Genomic DNA, 23736 nt, shown 5'->3' on the forward strand with positions numbered 1-23736 from the left:
TGAATATGTTTCGTTTGGCTAAAATAGCAGGCAATGGTATTTCGAAAAACACTAAATACATCCAACTGTTTTTCAGTGGCCTCTCGGAAAATTTGCTGATTTAAAAACGGCTTTTTTTAAAATCATGCTAAATAGTCAAAACACAGCCTCCAACTCACCAGCAAAAAAGCAGGACAAATTTCATGAGAAGGCACCTGTGTTCCCTAACAGAGCTTGACGTCGACACATGTCACATCCTCTACTGCCTGACCATTTGGAGAACATGGGTTGTAGAAACCTGTCAGTTTTAATGCAATCTTTGATGGTTATGGAAACACAAAGCTGGTTGTCTTCTTCAAAGGCAGCAAAAAGGCTTATTCTGAAAACAACTTTTCTTTATGTCTCTTTGTTTTTCATAATACTGTGTCGTCATTAAAAAAAGAAGTTATTATCATTATAATAATTACAGATAATAATTACAGATATTATAATCACATCAAAATAATTACAAAGCAAAGACCTGCATGCTAACATAAACCTGACCTGAGTGGAGCAAACAAAGATAAATGTACAAACATTTACCAGAGTGCATGTGAAAGCAAATGGTAAGAATGAAATATGGACTTAAACAAGAGGCACAAAAATATATAGTAGAAGCAGAAAAACAATTAGAAAGCCAGATAGGGAAAAGGGAGCGCAGAGAGAAGAGAGAATCAGTAAGAAAAAGGGTAGAGAGCAAGGCAAAAACAATGGATCGAGGATAGAAAGCGAGTGTTGCACCAGCATCCTCAAAGAGTTTCCAAAGGGTAATTGGCGTCCTCAGTAGACCTGAAATGAGACACATCAATTTCAGGCAGTGTCCTCCAGAAAGCCCAGCCTGACTGCACCATCAAATAGAAATTATGGATTTTGTCTGGAAGGGGCAGGGCTGCACCGAGCCACAAAGAAAATGAGGTCACAATGGGACAGGGAGCCTACACACAGATGTGTACACATAGTGTCTAGTCTACTCTGAACTGTGTACAAAGTCTTGTAGAAGTACTTGTTGGCACAAATTTTGGTACAGTACTTTTTACTGAGTACTCCGTTTTGGGAAAATATGGTCCTGTTTCCCAATCTTGTTAAGTTAACTTGTTGACTAAATCTCTTGTTTGCTGGGGAGTGAACTTGCAGAAAGGACTTGTTTAACTTACTGTGCCAATTTAATCAGTATATACTATATTTGGTTTTGTAAAGCAATTATGTAGTTTCAGGGCATTGAAGGTTGTCAAACACTGAAAACTTATAGTAGTAATTTTTCCCCAAACAAATAAGCAGGTACCTGTTTTACTTGTAACTACTGTAATGTTTTTATATCAAAATTGCGAGTAATGGAAGTGTATCCTTGTTTCAATACTAGAAACTTCTACTAGTTACATTCTATGTAAATTTAATTAATGCACAATTTCATGCACATGTTTACATGAATATGAGACCCAAATAATGAGATACAAAACTTGGATCAAAACTTGCATGAACACAGAAGTACGCTGTCATATTCTGGGCACATTATTTATGATTATGTCAGTTATGTAGAGTAGATTGCTATTGTAGATCCCCAGTGATGGTTTTGGACACACCATGTAAAAATGTATTTATTGACAGCCTTTTAGTGCTGTATGAAAAGCTGCTTTCAAAAAAAGTCTAAATTACTTGAGAAGATAATTAACTTTCACACATAAAACAATTTTATATTTTTTTTTTCTATAGAGTTGAGAAGCTAACTGTCAATCTCTCGCAAGACTGATTTTAAATATCTTGAAAAAAGGAATCCATTTCTCCCGCCATCCTGCGAAGCTTGTTTACAACTTATAGTAATTGTCATGCCCATATGTTTTAGGGTATCTCAGCAGTTGGGAGAGCGCTTAATTAAAAAGTAGGTCTGCCAATGCAAAGTTTTTATTAAAATATATAGAATAGAATGAAATATAAATTTGATTACAATGGATGAGGAAAAGGTGAACTAGCTCTGGAAAATTATTTTTCTTACTAGAAACTTCCTGGGTATTTTGGTGCTTGTATTATACACTGATTTGCATTTGTGTAGTATATTTGTGGATGATGTCACTGATGATGTATGATGATTATATTGCTACCCAGGGCATTGCAACAGTGTTAGTTCTCAGCCATAGTTATTTATCCTTTGCTTCCTTTTTATCTAGATTTTTTATAAACATTTTCATCTAATGATGGGAAATGTAAAACTGGTAGCTTATTAATCACAGATAGTACATTATGATCTGTATTATGCTCTTCTTAATAAATCATCACATAGGCCAACTCTCTGGAAAAGCTGTAACAATATCATTGATCAGCAGGGCATGAACTTGAAAACATCTTAATGTTTCAATTACTACACAACAGTGTGAACCAAATTGCAAACTGTAGTCCATACTACAATGAAAAATCACTTAAAGATGCAATATTTATACCCAGACTTTGGTCATCAGATCAACCACTGGGAGCTGCTCAAGCTCCACTAGTCTTTCAGAACCTTGCAGCCCACACACCTCAGCTTCATTTCTTTCCTCTTTTTTGTGCTGGGTACCTTAATGTGTCATTTATCTACAATTGCATGCACATTTTCAGATAACAACAGGGCCAAATCAATTTAAAAGACTTATTTTGATGAACCCATTTCCTTGTAACTATGCAGAACGCTGCACCCTTCAACCTTCTAATAAAATGAGAAAGGGCCTTGTTGAGGTCATGCAATGATGACTGACATATTGTTTACTAAAACATGGATGCATTCACTCACGAATATAATAGTAATAATAATAATAATAATAATAATAATAATGCCGTAATAGAAAACGTCACTGAATATCACACATCCTCCTGCATATAATACTCCACAGAATGTGTTTTGAACTTGCAAGTTGTTTTATTGCATGTTATAAATTTGGTTTTTGTTTTTTCCATACAGATTACAGTCCTTCTATATCAACAATGGCCAGTTCCTTTGCCCCATTGCAGCCATCTGTTTAGTGCATAAAAACTACATTTTCACACATAATGCTTGCATCAGAACATGTTATCCCTTTAATGCACTCATGAATAGCTTCCTGCTGTTAGACTGAATGCAAAAACAACCCTTTTATTACAATGCTCTCTCAAGACATTGTAATTCTGTGCCAGATTCTGTGCCAGAATCACAATTCTCATGAAATCTATGAAAAACTAGAATCACAGTCCTCTTTAAGACAGTGCAGTTGTATTGCCTATCGAAAAACTATCAAATCATGTTTTTTGTCTTTATCTAATCTTTAGATCTAAGTAATGAGCTTATTAATTTGATTTAGCCTTTAAAATGACTTACTGTATTGCAAGTCTGTCCTATTGACTACTGTCTCATAAAAAAACAAAATCTAAAATGCTTTTAATCCCCCTTTTATACTGTTTATTACTTGCATTATATGTTGAGCCCAGTGGGAACAAATGTCACTTCGAAATGAAGAACAACTGCTGCCTTCACTTCAGTCATCCGAAGAAATCAATAGTAATCATCAGAGATCAAATATAATTATTATCTCATTCTAGATAGCTGTTGTGATTCCATAACCTACTTTTGAACACAATCTGAGGAGATTGAAAGTGTCTTGCACCGTTTATTGGACAGTGACCTTGTTACTGTGTCGAAGCAAAGCAAAACTGTCTATTATCTTCTTTGATGCTTTTCCTACTTCTTTGATTAGCCAGAGCATCTGTTACTGTTAAGTTATTTGCATTAGACACACTGCCACTATTACCATCATTGAATCTCATGGAAATATTATATCAATAATTTGTCTTGTTGATATGTAGATCTCCGTATTTTGTGAAGACATTGTATTTGTATGTAAATGTTTTTTTTTACCAATTGATCACCTTAAACAAATATGAAAGCACATCAGTATTTTTGTAGGTTTACTATTTAGCTTTATCAGTTTTGAATTTCCCTTATAGTTCATATTGTTTCTTTTCTTAAAAGCTAGAAGTTATGTTAACAAGCTTTGCTGAGATATTGTGTTTTACTTTTATGCACGGTGAAAGTATAAATTAGAAGTTTAGAGGCAGGTTATGTTGATGATGAATAAAAAACTACAGAGCAGCAACAAAGATGATGTTCAACAATGGGGTTTTTCACTTTGATTTCACTTTGGCTCCGCATTTTTCTCCCGCCTGCATCATATTTCACTCCATTCAAAAGATGATATCAGGCTGTGAGCTTCATTTCTGAATCACCACTGATTTTTTTGTGAGTAGGTTCAGATATTTACTATCCAGCCTTGAAGATAGAGTTTTTATTTAGACACTTCCTGGGGCGAACGGATCCAGAGGATATTAAATTAGTGTACAGATGAGATGATATTAAAACTGAAATATTTTGTAGGTGCTAGAAAGGCCTCAGTTGAAATTTCTATTACTGTCCCATTATAGATATTTCCAAGGCCTTACTATAGAACACAGAGTGGATTTTGCCAAAGGAAGACATCGCAGTATCTTAGTGTCACATTTAGGACAGCAGGGACAATGCTGTACTGCTGGGAAAAATATAAACACAACAAACCCCCTTCCTGTCATATATTACTTTGTAAAAAAAAAAAAAAAAACAAGAGCTGAAAGAAAAACAGCAGTATTTATGAACATTTTCTTTATTTTTTAGAATCAGAAATATTAATTGGAACAGGGATTTATGTGCAACGCATAACTAATTCAGACCACTGTGTCATTTTACATGTCCACTTTAAAAGCATTTACGGTCATAAGAGGCAACAGATATTTCATAAGCACCCGGGTAAATTTCTGAGATGCCAGATTAATGTCCTTTAAACTACATGTACTACGTGTATTTGTCAAAACGTCAAACATTTGCTTGAAGCACTGTTTGCTTTGCTCTGTTGTAGGATAAGCATGTGTTGGCAGTGGTATCCATCAACAAGATGTTGGAAAAGCTAAAAGAGTCAAACGAGCTTCTGGAGATGATCCTTAAAGGTCTTAATAACTATCTGGAAAAGAAGCGTCTGTATTTCCCTCGGTTCTTCTTCCTGTCCAATGACGAGCTGCTGGAAATCCTCTCTGAGACCAAAGACCCCACAAGGTAAACAGGCTTGATTATGAACACAATCATAATTATTTATTTTTTTTATTTAATCATTATTCATGATTACAGTTAATAGCATCAGTGCATGTGCATTGTTGAAATACCCTTTGCACTGATGATGGGCAATACCCTGGCTCACTCCTAGCAGTTCACTGAGTACTCCACTGTGAAAGAGTTTTAAATGTTGGATTTATTGGGTATATGGAGTCATAATCTTATTATGATATATGACCATGATAAAAATGAACAAATCTAAATACATTGATAGATTCCACAATATTTATGTATAATATACTAACTAATTAGCATAATTTAGCATGTCAAAGGTGCAAATAGAAAACACGTTTAAAAAAAATCATCTGTTGAGAGAGTTGTGGACTTGGAGAAAGGGATGTTAGTGTTAAAAAATACTGAGCCTACAACAGGAATCTAATAATAACTGCTCTTTGTCTTTTTGTGCACACAGTGCCTACTTAATCTCATCATGGTTTCCCCAAAAGCCGACTCTTGTCTCATTTCACTTGGGGCATTTTTTAAATAATGAATGTGACTCCAGACAAAAGATGCTCTAGCTTCTTAATCTCTTCCTGTTATTTCTATTTCTTATTTCCTTTTCACTCTGCTACACTTCTCTTTGTGACTGCTAGGAGTGCTCATCACATTAATAAAGATGAACACAATCATCAGCTGCGCTGTAATAAACACATTTCTGCGGGGCTGGGTGTCTGGGTCAGCTGTAGAGGGCAGTGTACAGTTAGAGAATGGTGGTCTCATCCCTACTTTCATGGGAACACATCAATTATTGCAAGCAGTGCTGCAACAATTTCATTGTTTCTTGTTTTTTAAATAAACTTTTCACATAGGTTCTGGTATTTTAGTGCCAGTCTCACAAACACTGTACACTGGTGGGACAAGACGCACAAAGGGATGGGAAGTTCATTCCAATGAGACAGCGTAGTGTGAACTGTCTGTAATTGCTTGGATATGTATCTTGGACTTTGCACTGAGAATATACATCTTGTGCCCAGTTCTAGTGCAATGTCAATCTTCTGCCACCTTGGTGATTTTAACAAAATAATTATTTAGAGCAAATGCCGACATTATTGTCACCTCTGTAGGGATTAGGGAATAGGTCTGGGTGATACAGAGCCATTTATACTGAATTAGTGAATCACAGTGTAGCTGTGTTGGTTTAAATTGAAATAAAGCTGTGGATGTTATTTCGAATGATAAGTCCCTAAAACGTTGATGAGATGACACTTACATTATACTTACACTTACTTACTTTGAACCTTGGATCAGAAACACATAGACATTAGCCAGTACTAAACTGACTTCATTTTTATGCCTTTCTCTCTTTCAGGGTTCAGCCACATCTGAAGAAGTGTTTTGAAGGCATTGGTAGTGTGGTGTTCACTGATGTAATGGACATCACCCACATGAAGAGTAGCGAAGGTGAAGTGGTTCTGTTGCTGGAAATCATTTCCACCTCCAAAGCCAGGGGCCAGGTGGAGAAGTGGCTTCTGGAACTGGAAAATGGCATGACTGCCTCCCTGCATAAGGTGTTGTGAAAATTGTTACTGTGCTTTATTATAATTTTTTAGCTTTACCAATAAGCAACAAATTGACATATAAGAGCGGAGGTAGAAGCACTCAGGTGGACTACATCTTGTGTCGACGTTGTAATCTGAAAGAGATCGAAGTATTGGTAGGGGAGAGTGTAGCAAGACAACACAGGATGGTGATGTGTAAAATGAGTCTGGTGGTGAGGAAGAAGGTAGAGCAGAGGACGAAGTGATGGAAGTTGAAAAAGGTACAATATTGTGTAGGTTTTCAGGGAGGAGCTAAAACAGGCTCTGGGTGGTCAGGAAGTGCTTCCAGATGACTGGACCACTACAGCTAATGTGATCAGGGAGACAGGTAGGAGGGTACTCGATGTGTCATCTGGAAAGAGGAAAGTGGACAAGGAGACTAGGTGGTGGAACTAGCAAGATCAGGAGTGTATACAGAGAAAGATGTTAGCTAAGACGAAGAGGGATACTGAGTGGACTGAAGAGAGTAGACAGGAGTACAGGGAGATGCAGTGTAAGGTGAAGGTAGACGTGGCAAAGGCCAAAAAAAGAGCATATGAGGACTTGTATGTTAGGTCGGACATTAGAGGGAGAGGTGGATTTGTACAGGTTGGTGAGACAAAGAGATAGAGATGGGAAGGATGTGCAGCAGGTTAGGCTGATTAAAGATGAATGTATTGACAGGTGCCAGGAATGTGATGGGAAGATGGAAGGAGAACTTTGAAGAGTTGATGAACGAGGAAAATGAAAGGAAACAAAGAGTAGAAGAGGTGACTGGTGTGGAGCAGGAAGTAGCAAAGATTAGTAAGAGTGAAGTGAGGAGGGCGTTGAAGAGGATGAAGAGTGGAAAGGCAGTTGGTCCTGATGACATACCTGTGGAGGTATGGAAGTGTCTAGGAGAGGTGGCAGTAGAGTTTCTGACTAGTTTTTTTTTAACAAGATCTTGGAGAGTGAGAGGATGCCTGAGGACTGGAGGAGAAGTGTACTGGTGCCAATTTTTAAGAACAAGGGATATGTGCAGAGTTGTGGCAACTACAGAGGAATAAAGCTGATGAGCCACAATTAATTTGTGGGAAAGAGTAGTGGAAGCTGGGCTAAGGGCAGAGGTGAACATTTGTTAGCAGCAATATGGTTTCATGCCTAGAAAGGGAACAACAGATGCAGTATTTGCTTTGAGGATGCTGATGGAGAAGTACAGAGAGGGTCAGAGGGAGTTGCATTGTGTCTTCGTAGATTTAGAGAAAGCGTATGACAGGGTGCCGAGAGAGGAGCTGTGGTATTGTATGAGGACGTCTGGAGTGGCAGAGAAGTATGTTAGAGTGGTGCAGGACATGTATGAGAGCTGTAAGACCGTGGTGAGGTGCTGTAGGTGTGACAGAGGAGTTCAAGGTGGAGGTGGGTCTGCATCAAGGATCGGCTCTGAGCCCCTTCTTGTTTGCTCTGGTGATGGACAGACTGACAGATGAGGTTAGACAGGAATCTCCATGGACTATGATGTTTGCAGATGACATTGTGATGTGTAGTGAGAGCAGGGAGCAGGTGGAGGAAAATCTAGAGAGGTGGAGGTCTGCTCTGGAAAACAGAGGAATAAAGCTTAGCAGCAGTAAGACAGAATACATGTGTGTGAATGAGAGGGACCCAGGTGGAACGGTGAGGTTACAGGGAGCAGAGGTGAAGAAGGTGCAGGACTTTAAGTACTTAGGGTCAATGGTTCAGAGCAACAAAGAGTGTGGAAAAGAGGTAAAGAGGCGAGTGCAAGCAGGTTGGAACGGGTGGAGAAAAGTGTCAGGTGTGTTGTGTGATAAAAGAGTATCAGCGAGAATGAAAGGAAAGGTGTTCACGACAGTGATGAGACCAGCGATGTTGTTCAGCTTAGAGACAGTGGCACTGAAGAAAAGAGAGGAGGCAGAGCTGGAGGTAGCAGAGCTTAAGATGTTGAGGTTCTCTTTGGGAGTGACGAGGATGGACAGGATCAGGAATGAGGACATCAGAGGGACAGCTCATGTTATATGTGTTGGAGATAAAGTCAGAGAGGCCAGATTGAGGTGGTTTGGACATGTTCAGAGGAGAAACTGTGAATATATCGGTAGAAGGATGCTGAGGTTGGAGCTGCCAGGCAGGAGGTCTAGAGGAAGACCAAAGAGGAGATTTAAGGATGTAGTGAGAGAGGACATGAAGTTAGTTGGTGTGAGAGAAGAGGATGCAGAGGACAGAGTTAGATGGAGGCACATGATTTACTGTGGCGACACCTAAAAGGTAACAGCTGAAAGGAAAAGAAGAAGACCGATAAGGAACAAATAAAATTTTTTTCCTCTGATCCAACTGCCATCAAACTCTAAAATGAGCTAATATTTTCTATGAAATGGTAAAAGGTCTGTTTCAACATCTGATATGTTGTTTATGTTTAAATGTGAATAAGATATGGGTTGATAATATTTGCAAATCATTCCATTCTGATTTTATTTCGGTTTTACACATTGTCCCAACTCATTTTGAATTAGGGTTGTATGTATTGCTGTATAAATATACGGTGGAGATACATTTTGACAATAATGGCCTCAGGCACTATGTTTGAGAACCTCTGCTCTTCAATCGTAGGTGATTGGGGAGGCAATCCAGGCATATCCCAATGAGCTGAGGATAAATTGGGTACGTGCTTGGCCTGGCCAGACTGTGCTGTGTGTCTCACAGGTTTATTGGACACAGTATATCCATGAAGCCATCAAGTCTGGACAGAAGGTGATCAAATGTATTTGTTTACATGTATGCTATCTGAATTACAATTTACACATGTACTTTTGCATAAACTATTTTGGAACATTGGGCAATATATTATTGCCTGAAAATGTTCATACAGTAGATCACTTTCAACTCACCCAAGCTGATGCTTACTTTATTGCATTCACGTCACAAACTTGTTTTTATACAAAATAACAAACTTACTGTAGTTTTCATGGTATCAATGACCACTCAAATATTCTTCACACAATATATCAAAATCTTTTTAGTGTGCAACAGAGTCGTGCACAATTTTTATTTTAAATACTTTATTTTGTTTTAAGGTAACAGGAAAGCTCAACATACCTTTCTGAAAAAACACTAGTAACATTGCCTACTGTTACAGTTTGCTCTGTAGTTCCATGATGTCCAGAGTGGTAACCATGGAAACATAAGCTGTGTAGCATGCAGTATCAGACAGAGTTTGCTGTCATTAATAGATCTGATGCTGTATAATGCTGTTTTACATAGGTGGACAAGAAATCCCTTTTTTTTCTAATCATATCCCTCAAATAGACGTGTGAAAATTTCACCCCATAGGCTGTAAGACCATGTCCAGCTAACCACTTCATTTATGAAAAATTGTAGTCTCTCTCATGTACATCTTGACAGTGATGAACTGAAGTAGTTGTTGCAGGGCTCAAACTTGTGACCTTCAGTTTATAGATGGGGTCTTGATAGCATCCTCTCTCTGTATTGATAAATTCCAGCATGCTCTTCCCTCTGTTTAATGATGTTTCACTCCCTCAGGCTCTAGATGCCTACCTGGAGGAGAACAATAGACAGATTGACGACATTGTGGCGCTTGTACGTGGCAAGTTATCCAAGCAGAACCGGGTGACACTTGGAGCCCTGGTTGTGCTGGACGTCCACGCCAGAGACGTGCTGGCTACACTAGTGCAAAAAGGAATAAGTGATGAGAATGACTTTGAGTGGCTTAGCCAACTACGCTACTACTGGGTGGTAGGTGGAAAGACAAGGAAATTTGGCGCAAGACTTTACTTAGCCTTTATGCACTAAGCACAAACTTTAAATAGTAATCAAATGATTTAATTCTATTTATCTATCTCTATTCATAATACATTCTGACTCATTGACTTCATAATTCTTCATCACATTCTGTGCAGGACAATCACCTGCAGACCAAGATGATTAATGCAGGTTTGCCTTACGGGTATGAATACTTGGGGAACACACCACGCCTGGTCATAACCCCACTCACTGACCGCTGCTACCGGTAAAGCTACCACACAGGCATCTTTTTATCAAGTTTATCTGCTGGAAATTTTGTCTGTGTAATGACTCTATAAAAGCTCAGGGTGAAAATAACAGTAGCTGCATATACCAATTTTTGTCTATCACCTACAATGCTATTGCTATTGTACATTGTTAGATTCTGTATATTGTTGCTGAGCTACTGAGAGTCCTTTTCTTATTATGTACCTGGAAATATTTTTTGTTTGTCAAACCTGTTTGTTTGTGCTGATAGACACTTAGGAGGTTTTTAAAAATTACTGCTATTTCGACTACTGTCGCTTTGAGGCAGCCATATCTGCTTTGGCTGTGAATAGCAGTATAAAGGATCACGGTGAATTGTTAAAATAATCAGAATTACATTGTGTTAATGTTACAGTAATTTTAATTATTTGACATCAAAACATATCCTTCTCCCATATCCTTATAACATATCCCTGTTATTAATGACTTATTCTTTCATTTGTGTCACTAGCATGACAGGTAAAGGAGGTAGAGTTCAGATGACATAGTACAGAATGTATATGTGAGATATTGAAATATTTACAGAACTGTTTACTTTTATACATATTGTAAAAAGGCCATTGTCTAAACCTCAGTTATGATTTCAAATGTGCAAAAACCTTATATTTTTTGGCAAGTTCCAATATGTGCACAAATTGTCTACATCACAACATAAAGAAAAAGAAGGTTTGAGTGTGTCTAAAAGCCTAGCACTTGACAGCTGCCACCTTTTACAATGCAGCTTCAAAAAGCCTCCCTGCAGTGAGGCTCCCTTCAAAATTTGAATACATTTTTTGCCAGCCGGAGTGGACCTAACCTAACCAGGAGTGGTTCCTTTTACGGTGATAAAGTAGTATATAGTAAATACAGCGATACCTTAAGGTATTACTTATGCTTTACCTGGTCTGTTTGTCCTCCTTTAGCACTTTGTTTGGTGCTCTCCACCTCCATTTGGGTGGGGCTCCTGAGGGTCCAGCTGGCACTGGAAAAACAGAGACAACCAAGGACTTGGCCAAAGCTGTGGCCAAGCAGTGTGTGGTCTTCAACTGCTCTGATGGTCTAGACTACATTGCATTAGGCAAATTCTTCAAAGTAAGTGATTCTCTTGCTATGAATTTATTTAAATAATTTCTTGTAAAATTGAAAACCTCTTTCCAACATGAGTGATTGCAACAAGTCCCATTCTTGTTTACACTAAAATTTCCTTCCACTTACCAGGCCGAAATAACTCTCATACACAGAAAAAAAGTTTCTCATACAGTACATGCTATTTAAATTTGTGTCGATGAGTTCTGTGTATGTGTTACGTTTATGTGACAATATGTGTGTGCATACCAATGTGAATAGGGTCTTTTGTCCTGTGGAGCTTGGGCCTGCTTTGATGAGTTTAATCGGATTGACTTGGAGGTGTTGTCTGTGGTGGCTCAACAGATTCTCACCATCCAGAGAGGTTTGTGTTCTTTGTTTTTGTTTTGTTTTTTTGTTTCGTTTTTTGTTTTACTGCTTGGGTTTCTTTCCCTTAAAATCTTTTATACGCTGGCGCTGTACCAGAAACAAATTTGGTGTATTCTCACAAGCAATAAAGCTTTTAAAATCTCAGACTACAAAGAAGTGCACCATGTAGCTAAAGCAATTTGTGTAGGCTGGCCAGCAGAGCTTCAAACACAGCTTTATTCACTGCAACACAGAACCATCTCTTACAATTCGTCTACTATGGGCATCAAATGACTTGTGTAGAATAATGTAGCAAGCAAATGTGCATAAAGTTGTTTTTTTTTTTTTAGATCAAAACTAAACTTTATTTATGCTAAAAGGGTTCTGATGCTTAACTACTGCTAAAACAGCCTAGGCTGGACTTTTTCTGGATTGTCATCAGAGGCAATCCTTCCTAAGCAAATAGTTGGTTGGGGGTGAATAAAAGTTATTTGAGTAAGGCTACTAAGCATATGGTCAAGTGTTAATACCGATTAGTTTTCTACTTTAATATTGCAAACATTTTGGCTCTGCTCTACCCTTCAACTGTCTACATTATAGTCAAAATGCAAAAAAATAAAAAAAAAAAAATAAAATATATATATATATATATATATATATATATATAAATAAAAGGCTAATTTAAACTAGTAGTAACAGCTAACTGTGTTTGTTTGTCTAGGAATTGCCTCCCATACTGTAATGCTGATGTTTGAAGGGACAGAGCTTAAACTGGACCCCTCCTGTGCTGTGTTCATTACTATGAACCCTGGCTATGCTGGACGCTCTGAGCTACCAGACAATCTCAAGGTACAGCATCAGGGCTTTTTTCTGTATTGAAATGTTAAATCGATGGTTTTTTAAATACTGTAATTAACCTAGAAGTTTGAATTTTATGTTTGAAATATAAGCTTGTTAGATGTCCGTCTACAAGAATTACGGATGTTAAAAAGCTCAAATAAATCTTTAAAAAACTGTCTTTGTATACCAGGCTCTGTTCAGGACCGTGGCTATGATGGTACCAGACTATGCCATGATCGCAGAGATTGTGCTCTACTCGTGTGGATTTGTCAGTGCACGGCCCCTGTCAGTGAAAATTGTGGCCACCTACCGACTGTGTTCAGAACAGCTGTCCTCCCAGCATCACTACGACTATGGGATGAGGGCTGTCAAGTCTGTGTTGACTGCTGCTGGGAACCTCAAGGTATCTCAAAATAGATCCAGTTTAATATACTGGGATTCTTTTTAACATGCAATGTTTTTTCCAACAAAGTTATTTCAGTTAATGCCACTGTACTCATGTTTGTTTTGTTTTTTTGAATACCTTAGCATCATATCATCTATATTAAGTTTTGAGATTTTAATAACGATTTCTTTTCCGGTTCACACATTTTAATTCAGTAGAACAACATTTGATCATTGAACTTTTGTTCGTGTACTTCTTGTCTTTATCTCCTTTATTTTTCTTGTACTGCAACTTTTTAACGCATATTTTGCTCTTGCTTGGTTTCATTTTACTGCAGCTTGCTTTTCCAGATGAGAATGAAGATACCCTGTTGCTGAGATCCATCATCGATGTGAATTTGCCCAAGTTCTTAGCCCATGATCTCAAGCTGTTTGAGGTACGATAGCATGGAGCTGGTTTACCTCAACTGATGTCAACCCATTTTAATTCCAGTCAGTTTATTTGAAACAGCAATGCACAAGGAGTGTGAACCTGTATTATGCATATGCATGAATATTATTATTAATGTTGGCTGTAAATGTGGCTATAATTTGTCTCACTCTCCACACCACACCATTGTACCTGGTGTTTAGCACGTGTATATAGATGTTCCCCTATTCAACCACAACATTGCCTTCTCACTCAAACAAGTTTACTTTTTAATCTCAGGGAATCACCTCTGACCTTTTCCCGGGGGTTCAGCTCCCAAAACGAGACTACTACGTCCTGTTGAAAGCCATTGAGGAAAACTGCCAACGCATGAACCTGCAAGTCACTGATTTCTTTGCTGAGAAAATCCTGCAGATCTTTGAGATGATGATAGTCAGGCATGGTTTCATGCTAGTAGGTGAGCCCTTTGGAGGAAAGACCAGCGCCTACCGTGTGTTGGCAGCAGCGCTTCATGATGTTTCTGAACAGGTATGGTGTTCTATTTGAATAATAGACAGTAGGCTGTAGAAAGATTATGCACTAATTCTATTGACTTTGTTTACAATGAATTTTACAAAAACCTTATTATAATTTATAATAATGATAAACCATAAGTAAATGATAAATATGATAATTAAAATATAGTGTATTTTATCTTTCATGCTTTGATCAATAGCTACTTTAACATTTTGTTTTCTGAGTTGCATTCCTTGAGTTATCCTAGTGTTCGTGACAGGTTTTAGCCTGGCCAATTTGTCAGGCATTTAGAAAGTACAAAAAAACTTATATTCGAATGGTTGACCATGCATTTGTAATTGTATTTCATTAATAATTTGATTTTCTGAATCCTTGGGACATGAACCTACTCAATCTGTTAAAAAAAAAAATCCAAAACATTATGTCAAGTAGAAATATATGTTACACTTAATATCCAAGGCTTATCTGAGCTACACGTTTGTCCCAAGTAAACACATCCATCCAATTTGTCAGATCTGTAGTCTTTGTTTAGTAGTTATCGATCTCACAGTGAGGAGCAGAACTGGCTTCTTGTATTTACATGGCTGAGAGGGCTGTGAGGCATCCCACCAAGGCGACAGATGAAGGCCTGCTGATGAAACGCCTGGGAATGCCACATTTATCATCGTCATCCTTGTCACTGCACATCCACCAAGCCCCCCCCCCCCCCCCCCCCCCCACCCCACACATTTTTTTTCCCTCTTGTTTTTATGTTGTTTTTTTTTGTCTCAGCAGCTTGTACTCTCATTGTTTTTAACTCAAAGTGACACCTTGTCTAAAAAGCTGTTTCTTGCACATTTTGCTTCTCTTCCTCAGTTAGCAAAAGTCCTCTTATGTTGACAGTAATCTCATAGGAAATGTTTGAGTCTTGGCATCGAAACATTGGTCAAATTAGTTTTTGCTATGATCTCTGATGCATATTTTCTTAGTTCTTTCTTTTTAAGAGAGGTTCAACCTATGAAGTAAAACATTTGTATTTAAATTTATCTATTCTGTATGTTAGTTCTGTACATTGGTCGGTGAAAATAATTTAAGTTGAGTTCATATGTCTAGGTTTTTTATCTTATTTATATTTGTGTATATGTTTCTGTTACACCAGGGTCTAATGGATGAGAACAAGGTCCTGATCACAGTTATAAACCCCAAATCCATCACCATGGGCCAACTTTATGGCCAGTTTGACCCCATCTCTCATGAGTGGTCTGATGGCATCCTTGCTGTGAGCTACAGGGCTTTTGCTGCCTCTCAGGTAAGTTGGCTGCCCATTAGTATATGACCACTTTACACAGACTTCGGTTTAGACACAAGCAATGAAATAAGCAAACAAACACGCATTATTGTATACTTTGTCAAACAGAAGTACTTGGACACTTGTCAGTACTGTAAAAGTTATAGAGGTTTTTTGTTGTCTTAGAAATGTCTGTTCAGATATTGGCAAATCACAAAAATAACCATGTTTAGTCAAAGTAAGCAATTGATCAGTTGACTCAATATCTGTACTGTGTTCTCTACAGAAATGTCATTTGAACTTTGTGTTAGCAGCTAAAGCAAAAATAATTTATTACCTCTATGCTTCTTCCAAAAATATGTAATTTTGAGCTGAAAGAGTTTGAGCTGAAAACTGCCGCTGTACTTCATTCTGTGGGGTAAAACTTTAGAGCACATTGCACTTGTGGTACAGTAAGATGTAACCAAAGGTATAGCAACTCCAATATAGGTAGCTGAGCAGCTCGAAGATGAGAATGAACTGCTTTATTGTCTATTCAATCTCCGTTTACAAGTTTGGAATTGATCACTGTACGAGAGGCATGACATTCCAATTAATTCAAACCTGGTAGAAAGAAAAGCTGTGATGACAGGTAAACAAAAAACACATTTTGCTGTCTTGTTAAATTTAGATATTTAATAACTGATTCATTCGTGTGCACACACAGCTGCACATACTGGAAACACATGGGCAGACATACATATTGCAGTAGAAGCATGTCATAATGGAAAATCATTTGTTCGCCTTATTCTAAAATTGTTTCCAAATGAACATGTCATTGTAAAAATGGTCTCTGTGTATAAAGTTGTCATTTTACAAATTGTTTTTTGTCAATGAATAAGGAGTGTGAGGAGTGGTTTTGACAGCCAAGGCAGTACATACTGATGCAATAAAAATAGAAAATGAGAACAAGGCTGGTCTTAATTCAGTTTAAAAAAAAGACATTTTCCCTTCTGAGCAAAAGTCTTTCCTTCTTTGTTTAGATTGCTTCTGCATTACATTCTACTAAGGACATTTTTTTGTGTGCTAATCTGGAGTCAGCAGCAGTGTAGTGTATTAAACTCTGCATAGACAGTATAATTTTTTCCTGTGCCAACGCTCTCTGTCAGATCATTACATTATAGCATACTCGCTTTCCACTAAAGCACCAGATGGCCCCAGCCAAGGCATCTCGATTTGTTTATATTACAACAAATCAATTTAAAGCACAGCTCTTGCCAGCCCATTTAACTAGGGAATCGACGCTTGTAGTCAACATCTATTATGACAGTGTAGATGTTAATTTCATTCCTTTAGCAAACATTCTTTACTTACAATGTAATGCACATAAGTTTCTTATGACCTTGAAAGTACATGCAGGGCTTTTTGTGTTACTGTAAAGAATTGAATCAACTATACTATATGATTTAAGGATGCTGACACTGTCTATAAACTGCAAAAAAACTTGTCCACTCACTTTTATGCCTTTCTTCTAAACTTTAACCAGACACTAGACCCTACTTCCAATTTGTTCTGTCCCCTCTCTAATCATGGAAACATATACCTGTTCTTGGTAACTATAATGTAGTAGGTGGTGACAGTATCAACATTCATTCAAGAAAATTATATAGAAAATGATAAAGAACCAACAACTTACTAACATTCCCTGAAATCTCCCTTCTGACATACTGTATGTCCAACACAACACATCCTTAGGAATTAAAATGTTTAGATGTTTACCTGTCTATTTCCAGTGTCTTTTACAGTGTCTTTTGGATTGTTACAAAAACAGAACATAATCCAGACGGTCACCAGTTCGGTCTTGGTCTTTGACATTTATTTTGACTTGGAAATATACATATTGTGCTGAAAATGTTCCCTCAAGATCTAAGCAATATTGTGTTTCTCAGACCCCCGAAAGAAAGTGGCTTATTTTTGACGGACCAGTGGATGCTGTGTGGATTGAGAATATGAACACAGTTCTCGATGACAACAAGAAGCTGTGTCTGATGAGTGGTGAGATCATTCAGATGTCACCACAAATGAGCCTTATCTTTGAGCCCATGGACCTGGAGGTGGCGTCTCCAGCCACGGTAAGAAGCACATTTACTTTGATTAGGGGTTTTATCAATATGTGTCCTGCTTTGCCTTGTTACACCAGTCATTCTGGATTTTGTTGAAGTTCGATCGCTTTCTGTTCTTATTTAGAATTTTTAATTTTTCTGCACAGATGATAGTTTTCTTACTCTAACATTATGCTGCTCTGGTTCAGTCCAAAACATATTTTTTCAATAACACAAAGGCTTTCTTCTACCTATGACACATACATTTGACACATAAATTTTTTTAGTAATCATCAAAAGCCTACTTTGGGTTTGGGAAGGGGTGAAGAAGAAAAATGGGAGGTTTACACTATTTCTTTTCACTATTTCTTTATTCAAATATCTTTGCTTGCATTTCAGACATGGCAATATCCAGCATAGACTTAAATTCTGTCATAAAACTTTGCAAACAAAGAGATCAAAATTGTTTGATGATGACAAATCATTCATTTGCTATATACAGTAAAGAAAAGCTTTTAATTGTGCTCTTCTTTGGGATCTTTTGTGGTAGGGCAATAACAAAGAGTCATCTTGCAATACATAGTTGCCTGAGATTTGAGAGATATAACACTGTCTTCTCTTTTTTATTAACTACACTTCTATTTTTGATTTTCTATAGCCTGGTATCTGTTCCTTTCATCTTGTGACTGCAGAGGCATTCATTGGGATTTTTTCTGATCCCAGTGAATTTACCCTCCTTCACTCATTGTCTTCCTTGTGCTTTGTCAATCTCATTTTTAAACTCTTTTTTTCTGTCCTATAATACCTGCATTTAGGTTAGGTATTGTACATAATCTTTGTCCATCTCTGCTCATCTTTTCTTCTAACTATATCTATAGTCCTTTGTGAAACTATTTCTTCTGTGGGACTATAGGAGATATAATCTAATTTACTCTCTCTGAACTACACTAAATTACATACTGCATGTCCATCCCCCCAGGTTTTTTTGAGAGAGTTGCTAAATGAAATATATACTGCATGTGATTGTTTTTTATTAGTTAATTACCACTGATTGACACGTGAGTTTTCAAATGTGTTTTGTTTTGTGACAGGTGTCTCGCTGTGGTATGATCTACATGGAGCCCCATATGCTGGGCTGGCGTCCTCTCATGCTCTCCTGGCTCAATACCCTGCCAACCACAGTCAAGACCACACACAAAGACCTCATCTCTGGCCTTTTCGACCGCATACTGCCAGCCTGCCTACAGCTTATTCGAAAGGCCACCAAGGTGCTAAAACATCCTCAGGAAATCCTACTTTTGTAGACAGAAGTGGCTAGCAAATTAAGAACATGTTGTCCAAACAGAATTTTACATTCTGCAACTGCCTCAGGATTGTTCTTGGACAAAAAGCCTTAAATATCACATATTTCAGAAATTGTTCAATTATTCAGCTTCATGGAGCAATGTTTCTCCTTTAGGTCAGCTCTACCAATTTTTTTGAAACATTTTTGAGTCCTGTAGTTTTTAACATGTCAGTTCTTTTTGAGGTTTTATGTGGTGTGTTGTTACCATGTTGCCTTGTTTCAGGAGCTGTCCCCAACCTCTGATGCTAATTTAGTCAAATCCCTGATGAATCTGATGGACTGCATGATGGATGAGTTTCACGATGAAGCAAAGATAAAGACCATGAGTGAACAAGACATATGCTCCTGGTTGGAGGTTTGCATCCACACTCACTACCACTATTACTACTGCTACATTATTATATTATAGTGTATAAACATATTAATTAAAGAATATTATTGTTGAGGAGAGGTCGGCCCACAGCGCTACGAGAACGTTATAACCCATAGTAAGGGAAAACTGCCTGCCACCATATTCACTCCCCACTCTTAATAGTCTCATGTACATCCACTGTGTTTCATAAAATGTGGGTGGTAAATGGCTACAGTAATTGCACAGTGGAACATGATACAGTACAAACAACAACTGACATACAAGACTAAGACTAAATGATGTCTCACTTTGGTGCATGGTGCATTAAACACACCATGTGTAAAATTTTGTGCAAAATGAAGCATTGGCCTTGAGTCGTGTCATACCCACAACAGTCCTTAAAACTGCGTTCAAAACATTTTACTTGAATTTTAATTTTTACAGTATACACAAAAAATCCTGCCATTTCCTTTTTAAATATGCTGTCTTAATCAATCTGCCTCCACACTGGCCCACAAAGAGAGGAAAAGTTTTAGCAGATCAGCCCTTTCTTCTGCCCCCTGCATAAGTTACAACTATATTTTTTTTATTTTTTTTGCCTCTGAATCATATCTTTTGAAAGTGCTGCTATTATCCCCCTGTGGCCTACTGTACTGATGAATGCCTTTCAACCCTCCCTCCTATGTTTCTCAGCCAGTCATTATCAAAGTGTTGAATTAATCAGCCTTTTAACAGCAGGAGCTATCATGAGGTTGCTAAGCCTCATTTCCAGTTCCTAAAGTATTCCTGCTGTTTTTTTTTTTTTCAACAGAGATGTGTCTCCTCTGTGGAATTTGCCTCATAAAATACTCTGTACATTGTTTGAGGTATTTACAAGGTTGCAGTATATTTTGATCTTTTTTTAATTTTTTTTATTGCAGACCCTATCTGTATCCAGGGAGTTTTTTTGTAGGATTTTTGTTACAGTGTGACTGTTTACCTGCTGTAAAATGTTATTTGTTAGTACTTGCAATTCTCATTGTACAGTACAAACAGCATCTTGAACCATACATAGGTATTAGAATTCAGGTGCATACTAGAGGACCTTTTCCACTATGACCTTCCTGCACTAACTCAAACAAATACAAACAAATGAATCTAATTGAATAATAAAAAAAATGTCTCTGTTCCTTTTCTGTTAAACAGGGCATTTTTGTGTTTTGCTTGGTGTGGTCATTGGGTGCTAGCTGTGATGATTCAGGTCGGGTCAAGTTTGATGCTGTGGTAAGGGAAGTACTGAGCGACGCTTTGAGCGAGAAGACCCAGGCCTGCCATGGCATTCTGGCCACTGTTGAGGCTCCAGCTAAACAGCTGACAGTTCCACTGCCCACTGAGGGAACAGTCTACCAGTACCGCTTCATTAAAGAGGTAGGTCTAGTTCTGGCCCGAAGTGTGCGGCTGAAAGCACTTTTCTTATTTGTTTGCTTTCATTTACAAAAAAATTATTCTGTGTTAGTAATGAGACAAAAACTAAATATTTATCAAATGCTTAAGAATGCACAAAGTTAGATTGTATAGTACTGTTGTTTAAACTATTGTTATCAAAATAACAATAAACAAACTTGCCTCTACTCACATTTACTATTTGTCAGTCTGCAACCTGAATTAGTCTGACTACACAACAAGGTTACTATTTATTAGGCATCAGTAGAAAAGGCATTAGTGACCTTTATGTATAAATACCTATATTCAGAAATGTTTGCATCACAATATAATATATAGAATATCTATGTGCCGCATTGTTACCTACAGTCAAAGAGTGGAATTTTGCAGGTTATATGTTCCCTTTGACATTCCCTTTTGATGTCCTTTGATCAAGCGCATTTTTATATCCAAAATGTAAAGGTTTGGATTTTTTTTAAATGTTCTCTCTTCAGGGACCGGGTAGGTGGGAGATGTGGACAGATGAGTTAAAGACTGCTCCCCCAATAAGAAAAGACATGCAGTTTAATGAGATCATTGTGCCAACTGAGAACACAGTACGGTACACGGCCTTGATGGACCTCCTAATCACGCACCAGAAACCTACCATTTTTATCGGTCCCACTGGTACTGGGAAGAGTGTCTACATTACAGTGAGTTCTCCACCATATATTATATTATAATAATTCTTGAACGACCACCATAGTACACTATTTTCTATCTAACAGAAATATAACATAAAAATGCCGCAAAGGCAGTAGGCATCATTACAAACGTTTATTGTTCTAGCTTGCAGTCTTCTTCCCTATCATTGCTAGCAGATTGCTGTAGTGACAGCAACTGTCAGTCAGGGAAATATCAGAAAACTATTGGCAGAAGTGTGAATGTTTTCCACCTACAGGACTTGCTAGCAAACAAGTGTCCTTGTTGATGTGCAGAAAAAACAAACCTGGATCCATTTATCATAATATTGCCCCATTGTGTTAAAGGTACAATAAACAGTTCTGCTGTGATTTACCATATTTTCAGTGAAGTACAAGTAGTACATTAAATAGTTTATGTAGCTGACTTTCCTGAAAATATGGGTTAAACTTGCAATTAAACATTTAAAAGTAAAAAATGTTAATCCTGTTCAAATATTCATATGTAAACAGGTTTGTACATATGTATAAATGTCTATATAATTCTGCATGGGTATATTATTGAGCTGTACATAAATATACATTATGTATTACATTATAAAAATTTCTGTCTTTGCTCTGTTTTAAGATTGTTTGTGTCTGTCCTTTGTGCTCCAGAAGAACTGGGGGATTGGACCATTTTTAGTAACAGAAATTGTTGTAATAATATCAAGAGAAGCACAACCTATGCTATCATTCACATCACAAGTCCACTTTAATTACGCAGCTCATTACTCAGATGATTTCACAAACATGTGTCTTAGTAATGTGTGCATGCTTATCCCTGTGTGAAGAGGGGAAGCTAGAGTTTTCTCCACTTATGGCACATACTGTAATAAAAGTATCATTAGTCAAATACATCAGATTTGAGATGAGTAAATGGCCATTTTGTCAAAATGTTCTTTTGTAAAACCTCATTTAGGTTTTAGAAAATGCCCTTTTATAAACCCTCATGCAATATCTAAAATCTGTTGATTTCACTCTTTTGACTTGTCTAAAATGTCTAATGTCCATGGAAGTCAGCTAATTTCCTACTTTATTTAGGCCTTTTTCTGAGATTAACTGAGATCCAATTTTTATCTAATGAAATACATATCAAATGCTACATTTAATTACATTATAAAGCTTATTATAACTGTTTGCTGGGATCAAATGATAATTTTTATGTACTCTACCTAGATAAAGTATGTTTTTGGTATGCTTAATCAGAGTAGAGAGGGAAGGTACTTTGTGTTTTCAACCAATGAGCATTTTCTTAGCCTCAATTGTGCAATTATGAATGTAATTGAAATTCAAAGAATTGCTTTTTCAGATAACATCTTTTGTTTTTGTCATTGTCTCACAATATTGCATTATTGTGTTTTACATGTGCACCATAGATATTCATGGTGATAATATAGACAGTATATAAAGATTTAATGACAATCTGTGCTCTTGTCTTCAATATCTCTTGTCCAGGACTTTCTGTTGAATCACCTGCAGAAGGATGTGTACAGTCCATTATTTATCAGCTTTTCAGCACAGACTACAGCTGCCCAGACTCAAAACATTATTATGTCCAAGCTAGATAAGCGTCGCAAAGCAGTGTTCGGGCCTCCATTGGGGAAAAAAATGGTACATGCTCATACATTATACATTACATTATTATATTAAAACAATCTTTAATTTTGGTATGTCTTTCTGTTTGTGAGTCACTAAAATGTTGCTACAGAAATACATGTAGCCTAAAAGTGTTCCAAGTTTACTTAACTTCTATCTCATCAGGTGGTATTTGTAGATGATGTGAACATGCCAGCCAGGGAGGTTTATGGGGCCCAGCCCCCTGTGGAGCTGCTGCGACAGTGGTTGGACCACTGGAACTGGTACGACATGAAGGACTGCTCAATAATAAACTTAATAGATATCCAGATCATGTGTGCTATGGGACCACCTGGTAAGTATCAGCTGTACCAGCTCCACATTTAATTAGAAACGCTTATGTTACATTAACCATGCTCTTTAGAGCCCTAGATGGTTGACAAAGTGTATGTTGTTAGAACAGTATAGTGCACACTCAGTCTTCTGCTTAAGTGCTGTGGAGTCAATGTCACAAACCACTACATGCTGTTCTCTGGAGCTGCTCACTGCCTTAAGGTGCTTACAAATAGCAAATGTTTACCACTTCCACCTCCACTACAACTGCCAGAGCAAACACAAAAACACCCTGTCCGCTGAGGCAGCTGGCAGTGACAGCTGC

At 37.5% G+C, this 23736-nt stretch overlaps 1 protein-coding gene across 2 annotated transcripts in view; it reads left to right on the plus strand.

The window, feature by feature from the left end:
- Window positions 1-23736, plus strand: part of dnah7 (dynein, axonemal, heavy chain 7) — a 63083-nt gene that overhangs the window by 12338 nt on the left and 27009 nt on the right. For both annotated transcript variants that reach the window (XM_067515905.1, XM_067515904.1), the window contains exons 20-38: window positions 4908-5101; window positions 6468-6666; window positions 9274-9414; window positions 10204-10416; window positions 10581-10690; window positions 11634-11802; window positions 12058-12160; window positions 12866-12993; window positions 13175-13387; window positions 13707-13805; window positions 14078-14326; window positions 15453-15602; window positions 17510-17692; window positions 18754-18930; window positions 19231-19362; window positions 20545-20766; window positions 21276-21473; window positions 22959-23114; window positions 23265-23433. In XM_067515905.1, coding sequence (XP_067372006.1) covers window positions 4908-5101; window positions 6468-6666; window positions 9274-9414; window positions 10204-10416; window positions 10581-10690; window positions 11634-11802; window positions 12058-12160; window positions 12866-12993; window positions 13175-13387; window positions 13707-13805; window positions 14078-14326; window positions 15453-15602; window positions 17510-17692; window positions 18754-18930; window positions 19231-19362; window positions 20545-20766; window positions 21276-21473; window positions 22959-23114; window positions 23265-23433 — 3205 coding nt within the window. The remainder of the gene's footprint in view (window positions 1-4907; window positions 5102-6467; window positions 6667-9273; window positions 9415-10203; window positions 10417-10580; window positions 10691-11633; window positions 11803-12057; window positions 12161-12865; window positions 12994-13174; window positions 13388-13706; window positions 13806-14077; window positions 14327-15452; window positions 15603-17509; window positions 17693-18753; window positions 18931-19230; window positions 19363-20544; window positions 20767-21275; window positions 21474-22958; window positions 23115-23264; window positions 23434-23736) is intronic.

This window comes from Channa argus, chromosome 9 (genome assembly GCF_033026475.1).
Source record: "Channa argus isolate prfri chromosome 9, Channa argus male v1.0, whole genome shotgun sequence".
NCBI lineage: Eukaryota > Metazoa > Chordata > Actinopteri > Anabantiformes > Channidae > Channa > Channa argus.